The sequence below is a fragment of the Oryzias latipes genome, chromosome 20 (assembly GCF_002234675.1).
Source record: "Oryzias latipes chromosome 20, ASM223467v1".
In the NCBI taxonomy this organism is placed as follows: domain Eukaryota; kingdom Metazoa; phylum Chordata; class Actinopteri; order Beloniformes; family Adrianichthyidae; genus Oryzias; species Oryzias latipes.
In genome coordinates this window covers 3,423,763-3,443,255 of record NC_019878.2, presented here as the reverse complement: position 1 = coordinate 3,443,255, position 19,493 = coordinate 3,423,763, and the positions used below count along the sequence as shown (strand labels likewise).

The following is a 19,493-nucleotide window of genomic DNA, read 5'->3' as shown; positions in this document are numbered from 1 at the left end:
TCAAAAAAGTGGAGAAACAGACCTCATGTCAGAACCTCTTCTGCACATTTAAACTCCCTGCTGGTCCAAACGGGAAACCACAAAGCTCTTTCAGGAGCTTCCTGTGGTCATGCTTTGTTTTTCCCCTTTATGCTTTTGAAATGTTAAAATGAATGAAAAAACATTTCCTAAACTCCTCAGAGGCTTCAGCGCTTTCACCTGGAAAGGTCCAACCTTTACTACATTAGCAGACTTTCAAAGTCAAATAAGTCCACTTTTAGGTTATTTCCAGGCATTTGGCCTTTTTGTTGTAAATTTTGCTCATAATATTTACATTTATTTTAATTTTTTATCTAAAAGACTTTTTAGATACAACATTTTGTTTAATCAATTTGTTTTGGACTTTTATTTGATTTAGTTTTTAGTTCTTAACTTGATCACTTTTGCTCTTCATTTCAGGGCTTCAGGTACAAACAACTGTACTTGGGTTTTCCGTGTAGCCCGTACAAAACCCAAGTACAACTGTACTTGGGTTTTGTTCCATTTCCACTTATTTAAAGTAACATAAACCCTTCATGTCTGTATTTATTTATTTCCAATTATAAAAATACATTTTCTTCAGTGTGTTTGAAGCTCTGGAATTTTGGTTCCTTGTAAATTAGCGACATCCGGCTTGAACAGGTTCCGTTTTTTTAAACCTTTGTGTTTTGTGCCGAAACACATTTCAGCATTTTGCTTTCATGCAAATGCATTTTTATTGAAATTAGGACCAATTACATTTTTTAAATATATTTTGGCACTATTTTCATGTATTACCTTTTCAAGTTTCAACGATTCTGGTTCTCCTCTCGTCGGCTGTGGTTCTGGATGTTCTGACATTAAAATCCTTAGCAGAAAAGTTCTGTAAAGGTTGCCTGGTATCTTCTCCATCGGCTCACTTTAAACGCTGTGTGCCTTAAACAGCTGCACAGGTGAGGACCGTACTCAGCCAGCTTCTGAAGTCATTTAGAGACTTGATTTAGAGAATTCTCGTTCAAACAGTGCAGCTGAACAGACAGAGCAGAAAACACGTTTGAACATTTACTGCTGTTCGTTGAGAAAGTCAAATACATGCAGATGGGGTTTGATTTCTGTCAGCTGTTCATGTACGATTCCGTCCCTTCAGCTTCTGCCAGAGGGTCGTTTCTGCTGCGAAGGGACACTTCCTGTGGTCCCGTGCTGCCTTCAGGGCCCTGAGCTTTGTGCAGTTCCTGTTTTACAGATGCTAGCTGGACTCTGGTCTGGAGCTTCACATCAAAACTTCCAACACTTTCTGGTTTGGTGATAACACCCCCTCCCCCCAGGTCGGACACGCGGGTCTCTGGTGACGCTGCAGACGTTGGTTCAGATCTTTCCCGACGACGTCAGCCTGAAGAACGATCTAGGCGTGGCCCACTTGTTGCTAGGCGACAACAAGGGCGCCAAGCAAGTCTATGAAGAGGTTTGTTTACAGACACAAACGTGCTGCTGTTTGTTTAAGTCCTGAGTCCTGATTGGCTGTTTATCCTCATTGCTCAGGTTCTGGGCGTCGCCCCTGACAACGGCTTTGCCAAAGTGCACTACGGTTTCATCTTGAAGGCAGAAAACCAGATTGCAGAGAGCATCCCTTTCCTGAGGGTTAGCACACACGTGCACGCGTCCAGGTGAGTGCGTGCACCTTCAGCTCTTGACCTCTCCTTTGTCTCTGCAGGAAGGCCTGGAGTCTGGCGAGCCGGGGACCGATGACGGGCGCTTTTACTTCCACCTGGGAGACGCCCTCCAGAGAGTTGGAGACGACAGTGTGAGTGATCCTTCCCCCCCCCCTGCTGACCACAGGAGGCAGATAATAGGAGATTACAGATTAAAGATGCCTTTATTGTCGTTGTACATGGTGATACAATGAAATTGTAGCAGCCTTGGAGTGGTGAAAATAAAATAAAATACAAAACTTTAAATCTTATCTCCAATCAAGATATGTACAATATGTACAGAAACAAGTAAATATTAAATACGTGTGAACAAAATAGAATGGCATGAGTTGAGTTGCAATGAGCGCAGCATAATATATATTGCGTTTTATTGCACACATGTAATTTAGTGTGTGAGAACAGTCAGAGTGGGTGTAGTTGGTGGGAGTATGCGTATAAAGTGATTGCCTGTGGAAAGAAGCTGTTCCTGAGACTGTTTGTCCTGGTTCTGATGGACCTGCACCTCCAGCAGATCAAACAGAGGGAAAGCAGGATGGGTGGAGTCAGTGATGATGCTCGATGATGCTGGTAGATGTCCTTCAGTGAGGGCAGCTGGTGATCCTCTGCGCTGTCTTTACCCCTCTCTGGAGACCCTTCACAAAAGATATACCGGTAGTAAAATATTAGTCTAAAGGAAGATCCGCAGAGTTTCTTTTTATACCACCATCTTGTTTCAGTTCAGTGAGTTCCTTGTGTCCTTTCTAACAGCTGATGCTAACCCAGTAGAAGCGTTCAATGAAGACTAAATAGAAATGGAGCATTTTCAATTGGGAGCCTGGCTCAGAGCAGCAGTGGTGATCTGCTGTGAGCAGGAAAAAAATCAAGGCTGGCACATGGCGTTGCCTGAATCCAAGATTTCTGTCAGAGCTTGTTAGCAGGTGTTTGTGTCGGCATCTTTCACACCTGATGATGTCAGCACAGGGGTTGAAAGTCACAGAGTTACGCCATTTCCATCGTCATAGACACCGTTGGATCTAATCCAAACCTGAACTGAGTGTGTATGTGTGACCAGGCTTATCAGTGGTATGAACTGGGTCACAAACGTGGTCACTTCGCCTCGGTGTGGCAGAGATCTCTGTACAACGTGAAGGGGCTAAAGGCACAGCCCTGGTGGACGCCCAAAGAGACGGGCTACACGGACCTGGTTAAGGTACGCCGCCTCACCTTTGCAGTTAGGTTCTTTAAGCCAGGGTTAGGGGTCCATGTATGCGGGTTTTTTCAGGTGCTGGAGAGGAACTGGAAGACGATCCGGGACGAGGCTCTGGCTGTGATGGATCAGGACAGGGGACGCTTCTTACCAGAGGATGAAAACCTGCGAGAAAAAGGAGAATGGGGCCAGTACACCCTGTGGCAACAAGGTAAACAGCCCCCAAAGGTCACAGAAAACCCAACTGTTGGTCCAGAGATAAAATAACCTCCAGTTAGAGCTTCATCTCCCCCAGAGGGAGGATTTTAGGGATCAAGGCAGTCGGCTCTCTTTTGCAGTTAGTCTCCAGTGGTCACTTGTGGAACTGCAGCATTTACTACTCCTGGATTGAGGTCAATCAGTTAATGTTCCAAAACTATAATTCTCTAAATCCACACTCGTATCTGGGAAAAATGCAAGTCTGGAACACAAGTGGTTAAAGCAGCGAAGGGGGGACCCCCCCCTTCGCTGCTTTAACTACTTCAGTTCCGGACTTGCATTTTTCCCAGATATGAAGGACACTCAGTGTCGTGAACAGTGAGGAGTGTCATCCAGGAGGAAATTTGACAACAGCTGCTGCTCCCCCCCACGGAGAAGAGGAAGTTCAGGCGTCTGGCTGCAAAGCTTGATGCCTTACAGGAGCTGGGAGTAGAAGATACGCGACTTCTGCTCCCAACCTGAACCCCAGACGGGCGTACAGAATGCACAGATGTTTGTATTTTCAGGGAGAAAAGCTGGAAGCGCCTGTCAGGGCGTCCCAAAGACCTGCTCTCTGCTGGACAGATTCCCTGAAGCCACAGGCTGTAAGAGAGGACAGGTATGACCCGACGAGGCTCCGCCCTCAGCAGGTGAGACGAGTCCGGGCTCCTGTCATCGTCTGTGCGTTTTCAGATCAAGTTCTCGGTGATGCAGCCTGGCACCCACGTGTGGCCTCACACCGGACCCACCAACTGCAGGCTGCGGATGCACCTGGGCCTCGTCATCCCCAAACCCGGCTGCAGGATCCGCTGCACCAACCAGACCAGGTCACGGCCATCTCCGCCCTCACGGCTGTTGCTGCGGCCCTCGCCCTGCTGACGGAGCTGCTCTTCTCCATGTTTCAGGGAGTGGGAGGAGGGGAAAGTCCTCATCTTTGACGACTCCTTCGAGCACGAGGTGTGGCAGGAAGCTGACAGCTACCGGCTCATCTTCATCGTGGACGTCTGGCACCCGGAGCTGACGCAGCACCAGCGGCAGACCCTCAGCGCCATTTGACCTCCTGAGCAGGCGAGGAGCGTCAGGTCGACCTCGGTACGGTGAGGGCCTCATGAAACTAAAGAGGATGGACTGACGGGACGCCGCAGGACCAAAAGAACTGTTTTAACTACTGACTCGGTACCTGAAGAGGCCCGGTTCTGGGCTCAAACTATTTGCCAACGTTGAAGAATGTTTTCTGTTGAGTTTGATGAATTACGAAACACTAGAAGCATCAAAGCAGAACTGTGGTTTCTACCTTCACTTGTCATTTTTGCACATGTAATGGAAAATCTTTTGAAATGATTTATATTTGTATGAAAAATAAAATCCAAAAAAACTGAAGGTGTTTGTGTCAGATGCTGTTAAAGTTATGACAGATTTTTTTATAACCCTTGTGCTATCTTAGATGACCCCACCCTTACATTGACGTGTTCTCCCTACCATGACAAAGGTGGATAAAGGTGGAAAGATTTCATGTAATCCATGGACACCAGTGAAGATCACAAATCATTGAAGAAAAAAGGTTCAGCACACTGTCTAGTGGGTCTAGATGACCCAACTCCCAATGTTAAAGTGCCTAGGACAGCACAAGGGTTATGGGATGAACGATGAGCAGTTCAGAGAAAAAACCAGAAGAGACCATTTTAGAACAATCATGTTTATTAGAAACAATCCAGGATCCGTTTGAATCAAATCTAAACAAACATGAAGTAAAACCTCAGACTCAAAACTTACGGAGGATGGAAAACAAAACCACATTTCTTTCTTATTGAAATCTTCTGCATGAACAATACTTCAAATTTCCCAGGATGCAGCTGCGATCCCACATGGAGATGATCCCATCACCAGTTTGGACCTGAGAACAGAAAGACATGAGGCTGCAGGACAAACATGGAAACCATGACGCTGTAACCCTTGTGCTATACTAGGCACTTTAACGTTGGGAGTTGGGTCATCTAAGATAGCACAAGGTTAAACCCAAAGACCTTCATAAATGTAAAACTTCAGCCGTACGATGTCACTGCCCCGCACTTCACGCGTGGCAGAGCCCATTCAGCGTCATGGATGCTTTCATGGAGAGGAGAGGCAGTATTAAAGCTGCTCTCTGGGACAATTCTGCTTAAGGGAGTGCAGAATGCCTATAATTTTTTTTTTCCAGATACTTTATCCCTCAATGGGGAAATTCTTCTCTGCATTTTGACCCATCCCCTGAGGGAGCGGTGAGCTGCAGTCTAACCGCGCTCAGGAGGCGGTAGCGTTAAGGGTCTTGCCTAAGGACCCTCACTGAGTGATGTTAACTGCTCGCCATTGATGTGGTAATTGCCCCCAGTACCATTGTTTCTTCCCCTCCGGGAATCGAACCCTTGATTCCTGCACGGTAGCCTCTCACCTTACCAACCGAGCTACCCAGCCGCTAATTACCCCATATCTGATTCTAAACTGCATTTTCCAGATGAAAGCTTGAGACTAAAGTGAATTGGTTTCATTACTAGTGAATAGGAGTATAACCATGAATCCATTTAATATTCCAGATTGATGTGTCTGAGGAAAGTTAGTCATTGAATCGTCCTGTACCGTTATAAAGTTGCTTCAAAATGGGACACATTGATAATCAATATTGGAAAATTGGAGACGTGGTAGGTTTATTTTACTATAAGGTAAAAAAGACCAAGTGTATCAGCGGACAACACACACATGATGTCATTAAAACTGATCCGTCCATCATTCCAGTCCAATGTGTGGACAGACTTTGAATATAGTCATGTGACCATCCAGTGTCTAGAATGTTCTAAGAATGTTCCCTTTGGATTCTTTGGATGTGGAAAAAAAACAGTGGTGAACTTTAGGAAACTAACATGTGAATGGATTTGACATTCATTCTTGTTTGTTCGGACACAGACTTCATTTCCACTTGATGATCTGGAAGAAATCCAAGAATCTGGAAAACTTCACTGTTCAGTAGCAGGAATTCTGTCTGAGTCTCACTGCTGGAAGTTTTGGATAAAGATGATCTGGATCCATATGAGGTCAATCGGATTGTTCAAAATGAACTAATGTTGACTATGAATGGGATCAGTGGCCACCAACTGTGAATCAAACTTTGTCAAAATGAATCGTTACACCACCAATAGCAAATGTGGTAAAGTAAAGAGTGACGGTGGTCTGAAGACGCTCCTCCTGTCAGCAGAGTAGACCCAGAGTGAGGTCTTTGCTGCTGGAACAAACAAGGACGCGCTCACACCACACAGGAATGCAGCTCATACATTTACATGAACACAATCAAGCTAACGGGAACTCTGATGGAATATGAGGGCACCGAAGATTTTCAAAATAAAGCTCCTTTGGGTGAAGTGATATCAAAGCTGTGGAGCTTTGTCATCACGTCTAGAAGGACTTCATCTATAAATCTGCTCTGGGTACCACAGACACTACAGTCTGTATGTTGGTGTCCATGCACACTGAAGGTGAAGCTGAGCAGCTGTGCTCGTGTACCTGCAGGGCCCCCGTGCCGTTGATACGGGATGCGGAAGTTTCTGCGTGGAGGACCTGCATTCAAACGGTTTGGAGCTCCTCTCCTCGGCCCCTGCAGACACAAACATTTAAGGTCTCCGTTTTCATCAGGTCATGTGACCCAGGATCTTCATGAGCTGCTCACCATACTGCCCTCCAGCCTCCTCCTCTGCTGCCCTGCCCACTCGCTCTGCGCCGCGTCGTTCAGCTCGCTGCAGGCAAAGTAAACGCTTCAGGTTTGGTTGCACTGCATCAGGAGACAAAAACTGCACAGCATCGTTTGCCATTCCCGTTTCATTTATGAGGCTGCAGACCCCGAAATAAAACTTTTGATTTACGTCACTTCAAACTAACTAATGCATCATCAGCCTCAGGTGCTCGAGTCAGTGGTGGAGTGGACCTCCCACTAGCATAAACATGCATCCTCCTGCAGAGTCTGGAGGAGCTGAGCAAACGGAACAGCTTCAGTTTTACAGGTCTGAACAAAGCGGATGACTTGGTTTAAACCCAGGATGAAAAAATGTGTTAAGGTGCAGCACAACTTTGATGCTGAAGATGAGGAGAAGAAGCAGAGAAATGTTGACCTAAAATCCTGGAAAGTCTGCGTGTGTGACAGAAAACTGCAGACAAAACACTGTTCTCTGTTTGCTGAACTGTATCTAACATGAAGCTCAGCCTCACCTGTCTGCCCCCAAAGCATGCTGGGAAATGCTGTTTCCCAGGATGGTCACTTTGACTCCCTCCAGCTTCTCCTGTCGCCTCCTCTCTAGGTCGTGTCTCAGGTCTCCGGGGCCTCGCAGTGGCGGCTTGCTCAGCCCCTAACGCCCCCCACAGCAGCAGTCGGGTTAAAGACCTCATCATGAGCAAACAGGTAACAGGAATCTGAAGCGGGTTCCAATCCCACCTGAGTGGGCTCCTCATCGTCAAGGACGGAGTCCAGATTCATGCTGAAGCCTCTGCACAGACGAACACCCACACTGAGTGCTGACCAGGAGGGCGGCGGCCAGGACGCAGCCGTCATGTTTGCTCTTACCGGTTCGAGCTGAAGCGCTGGTTCAGCGTCAGCTCCTCCGCGTCCTCAGACAGTTCTGCCGACTGCGGCGCAGAGAAGCGCTCGCTCAGCGTCAACCCGTCCCCGCTGAAGTACTGTTCTGTGGCGGCAGACACAAACATTGGACCCTCGCGGGACAAACGGCCTGGCTGGGTGAGCCCCACTGACCTTTGACCAGATGCACCAGCGTGATGATCTCCTGGGCAAACGCGCTCATGCGCACGCTGCTCTCCTGGTGCGCTCCAGAGTGCTGCAGCGCGGGCAGGAAGTCCAGTCTCTGGCGCCCCACGTTGACCAGGTCCAGAGAGAGCTGCCTGTCTGAGGAGTAGCACAGAGGGCTGCAGAGGAGCAGCGAGGTCGTGTTCGTTACCACCAAACAGAACAAGGCCCCGCCTCCCTTCAGTGCCAAGCAAAGCTGACAAAGATTCAGTCACACCCTCAGACCAAAACCCAAATCCTGAGTTGTTGTGCAGCTTTCAGAAGATGGTCTTCGTTTCTCTGAGGACTCGTCTGCTTTTAGTCAGGAACTTCCAGCGCTGAGGCTCAGATCTCTACAATCTGCATCATTGTGGTGTCGCTCAGGAAATCCCTTCAGCAGACTTTCCTCCATGACGACAGAGCAAAAATACAATCTCAGCTTTACCCAGAACTTACCTGTGAGGGCTTTCATGGAGCAGCAAGAGAACATTTGGAACAAACAAACGCTAAAGTGAAGCTGGGGGGCTAATGGCTGTACTGAGAGCACTTTTGCAAAGTTTTCGGTGGACGATCGGACTGGGAGATGAAGAGGGGGTGAAAGTTCACACTTTGATCCAGAACCTCTTCCTTTTGGTCCTGTTTGTTTGAAGACGTGGAGTTTCCACAGAGCCTCCTCTTCATCTGCTGTCCTCCTGGCTCCTCCTTCTGCAGGGTGAGGTTTTCTTTAGACGAGCAGAAGAATCTTTGCTTTCTGGTGTTTTTCTTTCATGTGGAACTTTAAGCTTTGTGTTCTGTTTGGTTTAAATGATGAAACAGTAGAAGCATCAAAGCAGAACTGTGGACTTGCTGGTTATCACCTCGACTTTCAGAATATTTACTGGAACATCGTTCGTTCTTCCGTTTTGGCCCCTTCAGGGTCACGGGGCTGCTGGAGCCTATCCTGGCCACTGCATGAAATGATTTCTATTCTTATTGAGAATCAAAATTGAAGGTTTTTTGTGTCAAATTCAGTGAATCAATAAAATCTTGTCAGATTTTTCTAAACCTGATGAAGAAAGCAGGAGTGATGATTGAGGAGCTCCCACGGGTTACCCATCATTTTCCACGCTGCTCTCCTCTCATCCATCCTTCAGGCTGCACACCTGCGGCTGTGATTGGTCCGTTAGCAGTTCACCAACCCCGATGCGGGCTTTCAGAAGAGAATGACCGTGTCCACAAAGATGAGCACCTCATGCAGACGTTTGCAGCTTTGATTCTTCTCTGAAGGTTCCTTCTGTTGGCAGCTGCCCATCCGCTCTGCTGTGAAGCCGTGACTTTGTTTTCATCCCTCCTCATCTTCAGATAAACCCTAACCTGCAGTTTGCTCGGCCTCTAGGAGCTCCAGGCTTTTCCCCAAAGCTGCTGAATCTGGAATGAGCAGCTTCAGGCAGGTTTCCACCGCTGCTCCATGTGAGCTTTGTGGCCTTCTTAAGTAGAGGTTCTTCTGTGAAACTCAAACCTTCTGGTTTTACATCAAGAAAGCTTCCTTTTCCAGCATTTTTTTGGATGACTTTTTCCTGCTTGGCAGATCTTCCTCTCTTCTCAGTCAATCTCCAGATTTTGCCGCTCCTCTGGGGAATCTGAGCTTCTCTCTGGAACAGCCATCTCCAGCCTTCATCCGTCTTCATCCGGATGCCCAGAGGACAACCACGGTTTGGATGTGAGGGCTGGAACATGCTGCTCAGCCAATCCTGCCTCCTGCATTGTTCCTCCTCCTCTTCTACTGTACGGTGCTGGAGCTGGCAGTGCCTTCAGGCCGCCCCTGCCTGAAGTGGTGCACTGGGGCCCGGATATCCCAAATCCCGATCGTCCGTTTTGTCCTGTGCTCTTCTGTTCTACTGGGGTCTTTCGTTCTTCACCCAGAGCAGAGTGTAGATGTTTGCATTTTTACCACTTCTTCTCATTATTTCCCTTTTCTCCCCATCTAAAAAAGTAACTATTCTATTGTACTCTTACTTGTTGCACTGACAATTCATTCACTGCTGGCATCAGGAAGTAATTCCGTCAAAAGAAACAACATCCTTCTTCTTTATCTTCTTCTTTAACCCTTGAGCTATCTTAGATGACCCCCCCCTTGCATTGACGTGTTCTCCCTACCATGACAAAGGTGGATAAAGGTGGAGAGGATTTCATGTAATCCATGGACACCAGTGAAGATCACAAATCATTGAAGAAAAAAGGTTCAGAGCACTGTCTAGTGGGTCTAGATGACCCAACTCCCAATGTTAACGTGCCTAGGATAGCAGAAGGGATATTCGTAGGTATTTTGATGATTAGGTTGAAGACAGATGAGATTTTCTTTCTTCATCAACAAAACGAGGAGTGCTTCCATGTACAAGGCTCCACTGGTCTGTGAGGTGGTACAGGTGGAGCTGACATTTATCTGCAGGAAGAACGGCATGAACCTGATCCTTCAGTGTGTTCCAGTGTCACATCGCTCTGTATCGTCTGCGTCTCCTCAGTAGACATCCCAACATCTTTGACGGCTGGAGCTTGGATTCCAGCTGAGGTCTTCTGATCGTGAGCTTGGTGCAGCTCAAACCATGTGGACTTTCATCAGGAACATCTCATCAGGAGCAGAAGCAGCTGCAGTGACATCATGGACACCCAGACTCTTCAGTTCTTTCATTTCCATAAAGTCAGAAACAGATGCTCCGGGTTTTCCTCAGAGCAGTATGACGTGAATCAGATGGTCTTCTGCTGAATGAAGGAATAATAAAAGGTTGAGAAAGCTGAAGGGAATTCTTTACAGCTCCATCTCTTAGGGTCACCCTGTAAGAAGCAGATCTCCTGGAGTTTGGGGTGGTGTTTCACTCAATCACAGATGTGGAGGAAAATCCGTCTTTAGGTGAAATCTCCTGAAACTTCCTGATCCTGGTTGATCTTTCTAGATCCTTGAGGCTGGGCTTCAAAACGATTCAAGAATTTCATCTCTGTGACATCAGTCGCTTCATAGCAGTTCAAGCTTCTTCCCTTCGTAGAGTTTAAAGACAGAAAAAGTGAACTTTCACCCCCACCCTGACAAAACCTCCCTAAGGTTACCTTTTCTGGCTGATGGGTCGACTCATGTCCACTTTGATGGTGAGGGTTTCCTCCGTTTGAACCGCCATGCCGTCGTCTTTGCGCACGCTCCATCCACGCTCCATCCTCTGACGCGGCATTTTGGGGTCCAGATCTTCTGAGCTTCTGGGCGCGTCCGCCACCCACTGCCGGCGTCTGTGTCCTTCAGCCCAGCCGGGCTCCTCCCCCTTAGGGGGACCCGGAACCTCGTTCCTGAAGGGGTGGTGAGCGGGTCTCTCTTTGGGGGCTGAATCCTGGTAGGAATGCTGTAGATGTGGCTGATTCCTGTGGTAATCATTTCTTCCGCCTCCTCTTTGGTAGTGCGTCCTACTCGCCCCCCACGACCCCCTATGGTGAAAGGGACGGTCTCTGTTCCCGTATCTCACGTTATCTGGTCCTTCCTGAAAGGCGGGCTCTTTTCTTGCATCACGACAGTTCGGGTCCCCCATGTGATCATCAAAGCGGTGACCTTGAGCATGTCCTCGCCCCTCACCCCTGCTGTGGGGGCCCTTGAATCGCTCCTGTGAACGGGGACTCCTCTGTCGATCAAAGTGGGGTTCATGTGGCCCATAGTTCTCCAAGCGTTCCCACTCGGACAACTCTCTGCTGTGACCCAGATCTCCGGGGCTTGAGCGCCGATGATGTCCGTGGGGAAAGCTCCCCCGACTCCCCCCTCCAAACCCACCTCTGGCTGCGTCCCCTGAGTTTTCATCTCTGTACCTGTGACGGCATAAGAGGGGGTGACACTGTTCAACAAGGATTCAAGGAGCCACGGCATCTTCTCATCTAACCTTACATTTACTCCAGAAATTAGCTCTAGTTTCTCATCTGCTGCTCGGCTAAAGACATTCAGAAAATAATGAAATCATTTACATCTTTACACATCGAAATCTTCCTACGGTAAGAAAACAGATGAGAAGAAAATCCTCAGCTTTCTTCATTTCCTGAAAGAGCTGCAAAGCATTTTGCTTGAACTTTACCCCGGATGTTCATCCATTTCTCTCCTTGGTCCTTTCAAAGGGGCTCCTCTCTCATGATGGAGGCCGTCTCTGAATCTACCGCCGTTAGGACCTTGACCAGTCCATCTTCCTCTGTGTCCTCCTCTTCCCTCATCTGGCCTCATGCCGGGGCTCGAGTCTCTGAAACCCCCCCGGCCTCGGCCCTGATCCTCTCCCCTCCAGGTCATCCCGGGCTTTCTCTGATGATGACCTCTGAATGAAAACTCTTCCCTCTGTGACCACGCAGGCGACCGGCGCCTATTTTCATTTCTCTGAACGTGTTCTCTGGTTTCTCCTCTGTGTCGGTCTACCTCATACCCCCCGACTCTCGGGGGGGACAGCCTTCTCTTGTCGTAGTACATTGGATCAGGAGGTGGGGGGGGTCTGCAGGTGGGTAACCTGCCCTGGTCTAGGTGATGCTGGGGTCCAAATCGAGGGTCATCTGGAAAAGGGTCGTGGTGTTTCCGATCTGAAAGGACTCTGTCAGGACTGAAGTCCCGCTGCCCCGATGGAAGCCTCCTGCAAACAAATGTTGGGGGGGGGGGGGGGTATTATTAGCTGAATAAGAGATAAACAAGGAGAAAATAAGCTGTGAAATGTAGAATTCTGATCTCAAACTAGTACCTGTAATTTGGTGATCTGGACCTTGGTCGGGACATTTTATCAACCTAGAGAAAAGAATCGTTTTCAGTTTAAAAATAAACTGTGGAGAAAAGATCCCAGATTGGGACAGCATGGTTAAAGAAAATAAAGGATGGTAAAAAGTGATGTCAAACCATAACAGCATAGCCAATCTAAACTCAACTTAAAACATACTGTTTAATAAAAACTTGAAACTTTAAAGAAACTTGGGACACATAAAATTCAACTTAACTTTTAAATTTAAAATAAAAGAAAGAACAGAGAAGACGGGCCCTGAACTTAGGACATCTGTATGTGTATTCCTACAGACAGAACCAGAAGGTGATCTGAATTCAGGCATGGGCTAAATACCCTTATAGGGGGGAGAGCGGTGGTTGGAGCCGGTTTTAACAGACATGCCGAGATGAGGAAGGGATGGAGGAGTTTGGTGTTCAGGACATGAATGCAGTAGGAGAAATGATGCTGGACTTTGCTAAAAAGAGGGAAATGTTAGTGTGGTGAAGACATTTGTCTGAAAAGACTGGAGCACATGTGGTGATGGACAGACTAACAGATGAGGTTAGACTGGAATCTCTGTGGACCATCATGCTGTTTGCAGATGACATTGGGATCTGCGTGTGTGGTGGGAGCGGGAAACAAGTGGAGGAACATCTGTACAGGTGGAGGTTTGCTCTGGAAAGGAGAGGAATGAAGGTCACATGCATCAAGATGTGTGTAAATAAGAGGATCTCAAATGAAAGGGTGAGGTAACAGGGAGGAGAAGTGAAGGAGATAAAGGTGTCAACATACGGTGAGGTGGGAAAGAGGCGCGTGAAACAAGCAGCCGAAACGTCACTCAAGTCAAGGCGAGCATTAGCCGGAAAACGGGTAAACTCACTGAAGCTCAAAAATGGGTATCAAGTGTTAATAAAACAAGAGCAGACGTCGCTCGCATAGAAGCGGACAGGGTCAGAAATGTGACTTACAATAATGCAAATACGCAGACACAGATTTTCACTATTCCCAGAAAGTGAGCTAGTTTAGCAACCGCTGGGGCTAACTAGCCGCTACAAGTTTTCTTACCTTTATCGCGCTTGTTACGCTTCCGCGGGGGGGGGGATAAATAAAACACAGCAGAACCGTTTTTAATGCACACCTGATAACTCACTCGTCCCGCCTAACATAAGCAACAAACACACATGATGTTTCTGTCGACACTGACGGAGAGAAAACGGAGCGAGGGTTGATTAGGCCCAGTTACGTCACAACGCTGCCACTTCCTGTTTCAACTGTTTCAAAATAAAAGTTTTGACTAGCACTGCACTGCACAGTCTGTGCTGCACCCATAGACATCAGGAATGCATGCATTATTATGTCTTTCGGTTACAGCATCAGAATTTAAACCACAGACATGTTGGAATTCTTAGCTACCATTTAAAGAAAACAGCTAAATAATATGTTATATTATGGCAACAAATACTGCTACAAAAAATTTTAGGCCAAAATTTGTGTTTTCACAATTTTTTAAACATAAGAAAAGAGATTTGTTCAAAAATTATTATGCTTTATTTAAAAAAAAAGGTATTAAAGGAAAATCAATAAGGTTGTCGGTCAAACCAATCTACTGCCTTGGCAATAATGAAAACAACAAGAGATCTTTCAACAGGAATAGATTTTAAAAAAATACAATATAAATAGTATTGATCATATTATTTTAATCTCAAAGCGGAGTTGCCCCTATGTGGTTAACTAGTTCCACAAAGGGCTAAAATGTGTACAGTTTGGAGGTCATTCCTTGGACTGCATGACTATTGAAGGTGGCCTCCCACAAGGGTCAACCGTAGGTCCTATTCGTTTGTTTGTTTTTTCATTCATAAATCACATTTGCAAAATTTTAAATGTATTGAAAGTCTTCTTTTGGCAAATATAACTATAGTTTTTTCTTCTGGAAATAATGTAAAACATTCAATTAAATATGTCTAAATTGAAAGGGTTACATTTAAACCTTGTTTTCATGATTCAAAGCTTTCTTTGAATCTGGAAAAGAGTTTGTTCATGGTTTTCGTAATAAAAAACAGGATGAAGTAAAATTGTCCATTGATGGTAAAAACAATTAAAAAGTATATTATTTTAGATTCCTTAATGGATTTTTAGATGACGGCTTGTCTTGGAAACCTCATTTATCAGGTATTACAAATAAAGTGGCTAAACCATATTTGATTTAAATAATGTATATTCTTTATCCTGTAATGTACTGGGAATGGTGCACTGTATTACCTCATTTTATGTATTGTGTTGAAGTGTGGGATAATACTTATAAAACCAATTTAATGCAGTTATGTTTACAGCAGAAAAAAGTTATTTAAGTTAAAGTTTAAGTTAATTATACATTTACTTGGATAAAGGGAAATAATAAAATGCTTCATTTATTAAGTCAGGACTGTTGAAATTTGAAGATTGGAACAGCAAACCTTATTAAATAAAGTTAAAAAAAAGGGATGCCAAAGAGCCTATATAAAAGTACTTTGTTTTTACTTTAAAAGCTGAAAATAACAGAGTTTAGTTTTAAGTTACTCGCACTGCTTTAAAACAAATGTCTTTTTCTTTTGTCAGGGTAAAAGTTTGGAATTCCCCACAAATTGTTCTGACGTTTTTCAAATAAACTTATTTGAGAAAATATTTGTTAAGAAGAAACTTGTTATGTGTGGTTAGTGTTGTGAGTGATGACAGGTGGTAAAGGCCCTCTATGATGGTCTCATCCCTGTTTCTTTTTAATGCTTTTCGCTATATTATAAGGCAGATACAAAGCTAGAATTGTTTTCTTCTCACTAGTCTTCAGCAGCTTCTCCAGCTTCCTCCTGTCTGCCACTGAGATTCTGCCTCATCAGCAGACCACTCCATAAAAGAGACAAAAACCTCCTATCAGCATTGAAGGGAATACTTTTAAAATTCTTCTTACCTCCTAAAACGAGGGATTTTTTTTCATATAGATGGTTTTGTGTACATAGCTTAGACCACATCATTTGACATAGTCAAAATTATTGTATAAAAGATGTGAGAATCTTGAAGCCCTGCATAGGTGGCAAAAGGTTTTGAACTGACTCGTGTACAACATGGCGTCATGCCGGAAGCTTCATCCTTCAGGCTGTGAGCTGTGAAGCAAAAAGATGAGGAAAGCACCACGTTGGACTTCACTTAGACTTATACTTGAACTGCTGCAGTTGGCCGAGCAGTCAATTTCTCTACTTTTTATATACTTTTAAATAATGGTTTTATCAAGTGCTTCTTCTTTATTTATTTATGCTTTAATCTGTGTCTTTGAGTTTCCTGTTGTTGGTGTGAGAAACCTTGCAGTTGTGTTCCAGTGTGATTTATCTATTACAAATGGCCAGGCCAGTGTGTTTGGGATGGTTGTCATGCTGAAAGACCCAGCCACGTTTCATCTTCAGTGCCCTTGTTGATGGAAGGAGGTTTTCACTAAAAGTCTGACCATACATGGCTCTATTCATTCTGTCCTTCACATGGATCATGGTCTCTTTGCTGAAAAAAATGATGCTTCCACCCCCGTGCTTTAAAGTAGGTCTGGTGTTCTTTGGATGCTGCTCAGCATTCTTTCTCCTCCAAAAACGACGAGTAGAGTTCTTACCAAAAAGTTCTATTGTGGTTTCATCTGACCATGGGACATTCTCCCAAAGGCTACTGATGGTAGCCTTTGTGACTGTGGTCCCAGCTCTCTTCAGGTCATTCACTAGGTCCCCATGTGTGGTTCTGGGATCTTTGCTCACCGTTCTTGTGATCATTTTGACCCCACAGGGTGAGATCTTGCAGGAAGCCCCAGATGGAGGGAGAGTATCAGTGCCTTGTTTGTCTTCCATCTGTAAGTGAAGAGGGATGTGACCAGTGAAATTAAACAGAGGAAAGAGGCAGGTGAAAGAAGGAAAACAAGTGAAGGCTTTAGGGAGACATAGATTAGATGAGAGGTACAGTAAATATAAACTTATTTCAAAAAGTTGCAAATGACTGAAAACAGTTCACATTTATCCTTTTTTGCAGAAGATTCTCAACAGAACAAGTTGTGGAGAGAAAAGCATCAGTATGGAACAGAGGAAAGTGACAACACAATACTGGATCCCATTTATCTGCAGCCACAGAGATCCAGTGTGCAACGTAAAACAGAACATTTGTTTTGAGGGAAAGAAAAAAAGTAGAAATTGTCGTTAATATCAAATGTCATCACTTCGTCTTCCTTAACATCAATACTGATGTTTTAGGGGTTGTTTACATTGTCCCGTTTAATTATATTTTTTGAAGTACATGTTGCAGTATTTGTCTTTAAACGAGGTGTTACAATGCTCAAGAAACTTGATGTAAAAGCCGTTTTTTCAGTTTGTAAATTCCCATAGTCTTTTGTAAGGGTTTGGGCTCACAATGTTCAAAGCTTCAGGGGACGCCCCGACTGTATCCATATCTCTAAGAAGATCTGAAACATGAAAGAAGCGGACTGCAGTTTAGCCCATTTTTTAACGAAATATGGGATATGGATGGGTGACCACCGTATAAAAGGAATGAGCCAAACATACTTGCTGTATTGACACCACCACGGTTGGCCTCTGTGGTTTTTAGCTGCATTCAGCTGCGGTGAGCTTCAGGAAGGAAATCCAGGTGAAGTCACAGATAAAGAGGCCAGTGGTGACATAAAAAATGTACCAACTTGAAGACATTTGCCAAACTTAGACAGAAACGTCTCCCATTATCTCTAGACAACAGACCACCCTGTCACCAGCTTTTGATGTGGGACATAAAAATGCAGGCTTTGGGGCAGAAACTTAGACATTTAATTAAAAAACGTGAACAAGGCAAAACCAAAATGGTGGTGTGATGGAGCAGAGCAAAGCAGATGACCTGACAAGGATGAACTGAAAACCAGACCCCTTAAATAGGTTGAGGGGTATGAAGTAAATAAAGCCAACTGTGGATGATCAACCTGAACCTGGTGAGACTGACGAGGAAAACAGAACATGACAAAAACCCGAGCACAGAATCCTCACACATCCTCTGAATGGTTTCCGAGAGACTTAAAACATACTGTAGCGACCCGGAGGTTAGTCCCACCTTCAGCCCCTAGGGCTTATGGGAAGTGGGAAGTTTTAGGGTGAAACCTTGAGTCAGAGGGATGTGAACTGAAGTCAAGTCCTTGGTGTTGGAGCTGTTTGTGTGCTGGGAAAAACAGGCTTGTTGCCCAAAAGCAGATATTACCTCTCTCTCTGATTCTTCCTGAGACTGTCTGGGGTTGTGTGGTGTATGGGGCACGGACAGTTCTCCACTGAAGCCTCATCATGAGCAGATTGGCGTTTGCTACCCCGCTAAAGTGACGCCCTGGCTGGGTCGTTACAATGCGAACCCACCCCATAAGGGAATAAAAGCATTAACTGAAGTACTTCAATAATGAAATCTCATTATTTGAGGCTGGAAAGATCCCCATCAAACCCCTCTTGACAAAAAAACAAAAAAGCAGTTCACCATAAGCAGATGGTCAGTTGCTGAAGAAGACGCGGCACCTGTAGGCGAACTGATGACCTGTAGGGGGCAGCATACTGTCACTTCAGGAAACCTCCTGACCCATACCAGAAAAAGCCTCTCTCAGCCTCTTGTGGGCAAAGGCAGGGGGCATCCTGAACAGGTCACCAGTCTGTTGAAGGACCACAATCACACAACCATGCACATCCCCATTCACACCTAGGGACAATTTAGAGTGACCAATTCACCTATGAAGCATGTTTTTGGGCGTTGGGAGGAAGCCAGAGTCCCTGGAAAACCCACACATGCACAGGGACAACATGCAATCTCCACACAGAGTCTGTTTCAGGTCCCCCAGCGCTAACCACTGCCCCACCCTGCAGCCGTTTAGCAAGACTGGGGGAGAAGATACACCCAGCTAAATACAAAGCGACCCCCATTGTTGTAGTGTATTTGACTCAAGACTTAAAACGAGTCAGAGCTGCAGGTGGACTTGACTCAGAGGATGACCGGTACTCAATCTGCCTTTCACAACATACCTCAACATGTTAAATACAACGGAGAGAATGTGGGTGGAAAAATATAACAAGGTGGTTTATCAGTCCCCACAAAGAGCGGAGGACTCCACAACAATGCTGGGGACTCTGTGGGGACCTGCATGCCAACAATTCTAACATCTTTTAGACATGCAGTAAAACTGATCCCTTTTGGCAAAGCATCATCAAAACTCTGCAGGACGTTCTTGGGGATGAAATACCTGCTGACCCACAGACAGTACATTTGAGAATTGTTGAGAACGTGATATACAAACAGAGGACAGGGACCTGTTCAAGGTCATAGTTAAAGATAGCAAAAAAGTTATAACAAGGAACTGACTGAAAACTGAACCACAGACACCGGAACAATAGACATAAGATTAATACAGATTATTATTATTATAATTATTAACCTTTACTTAACCAGGATATTCCTCTTCAGCAAAAAAACAAAAACAAACTATTTTGCAAGGGAGTGGCAACACTGTGGCAAAAAAACAACTGGAGAACAAAAACATAAAAATACTGGGACAAGAAACATAATAAAAAATAACATTTGTATAAAGAAATAATTCTACTTGATGATATAATGCCATGTGTACTTCTAAGCACTGTGTAAAGATGTCGAATTATAAAATAGATAGGAATATTGGAGATAAGATATGGGAGTCTGGTCCTTCCTTTGTAAATAAATTGCATTATCAAAGATTGATGACCAAACACCCTTAAAATGCGTGATTTGTGTTTTTATGCATTAATGTTTATGTGTGGTATTAATGTTTTCAACTGTTTGAG

The 19,493-nt window shown here is 45.2% G+C and overlaps 2 protein-coding genes across 14 annotated transcripts in view; one reads left to right on the top strand and one right to left on the bottom strand.

Moving 5' to 3' along the window:
* LOC101167495 (aspartyl/asparaginyl beta-hydroxylase) overlaps window positions 1-4,509 on the top strand; it is a 37,577-nt gene extending 33,068 nt beyond the window's left edge. For all 13 annotated transcript variants that reach the window (XM_011488611.3, XM_020712605.2, XM_011488612.3 and 10 more), the window contains 8 exons: window positions 1,323-1,459; window positions 1,537-1,635; window positions 1,709-1,798; window positions 2,758-2,895; window positions 2,968-3,103; window positions 3,657-3,748; window positions 3,823-3,956; window positions 4,035-4,509. In XM_011488611.3, coding sequence (XP_011486913.1) covers window positions 1,323-1,459; window positions 1,537-1,635; window positions 1,709-1,798; window positions 2,758-2,895; window positions 2,968-3,103; window positions 3,657-3,748; window positions 3,823-3,956; window positions 4,035-4,185 — 977 coding nt within the window. In that variant the 3' untranslated portion in view covers window positions 4,186-4,509. The remainder of the gene's footprint in view (window positions 1-1,322; window positions 1,460-1,536; window positions 1,636-1,708; window positions 1,799-2,757; window positions 2,896-2,967; window positions 3,104-3,656; window positions 3,749-3,822; window positions 3,957-4,034) is intronic.
* Window positions 4,510-4,809: 300 nt separating this feature from the next.
* Window positions 4,810-13,142, bottom strand: LOC101156365 (BCLAF1 and THRAP3 family member 3). The gene is made up of 11 exons (XM_020712689.1): window positions 13,018-13,142; window positions 12,649-12,692; window positions 12,007-12,543; window positions 11,009-11,746; window positions 7,898-8,067; window positions 7,712-7,829; window positions 7,583-7,634; window positions 7,360-7,496; window positions 6,824-6,890; window positions 6,661-6,751; window positions 4,810-5,023 (listed from the first exon to the last, which is right to left on the bottom strand). Exons 2-11 carry the CDS (start codon window positions 12,681-12,683, stop codon window positions 5,010-5,012), a joined length of 1,959 nt encoding a protein of 652 aa, XP_020568348.1. The 5' UTR covers window positions 12,684-12,692; window positions 13,018-13,142; the 3' UTR covers window positions 4,810-5,009.
* Between the last annotated feature and the right edge of the window lie 6,351 nt (window positions 13,143-19,493).

What these genes read in the sequence shown, in the direction of transcription:
- LOC101156365 (XM_020712689.1), bottom strand. Translation starts at nt 12,683, where the DNA reads ATGTCCCGACCAAGGTCCAGATCACCAAATTACAG. An exon ending in CAGCGCTTCAGCTCGAACCG is followed by an intron (nt 7,635 to 7,711) that starts GTAAGAGCAAAC and finishes TCGTCTGTGCAG; the next exon opens with AGGCTTCAGCATGAATCTGG. An exon ending in ACGATGAGGAGCCCACTCAG is followed by an intron (nt 7,497 to 7,582) that starts GTGGGATTGGAA and finishes GGGGGGCGTTAG; the next exon opens with GGGCTGAGCAAGCCGCCACT.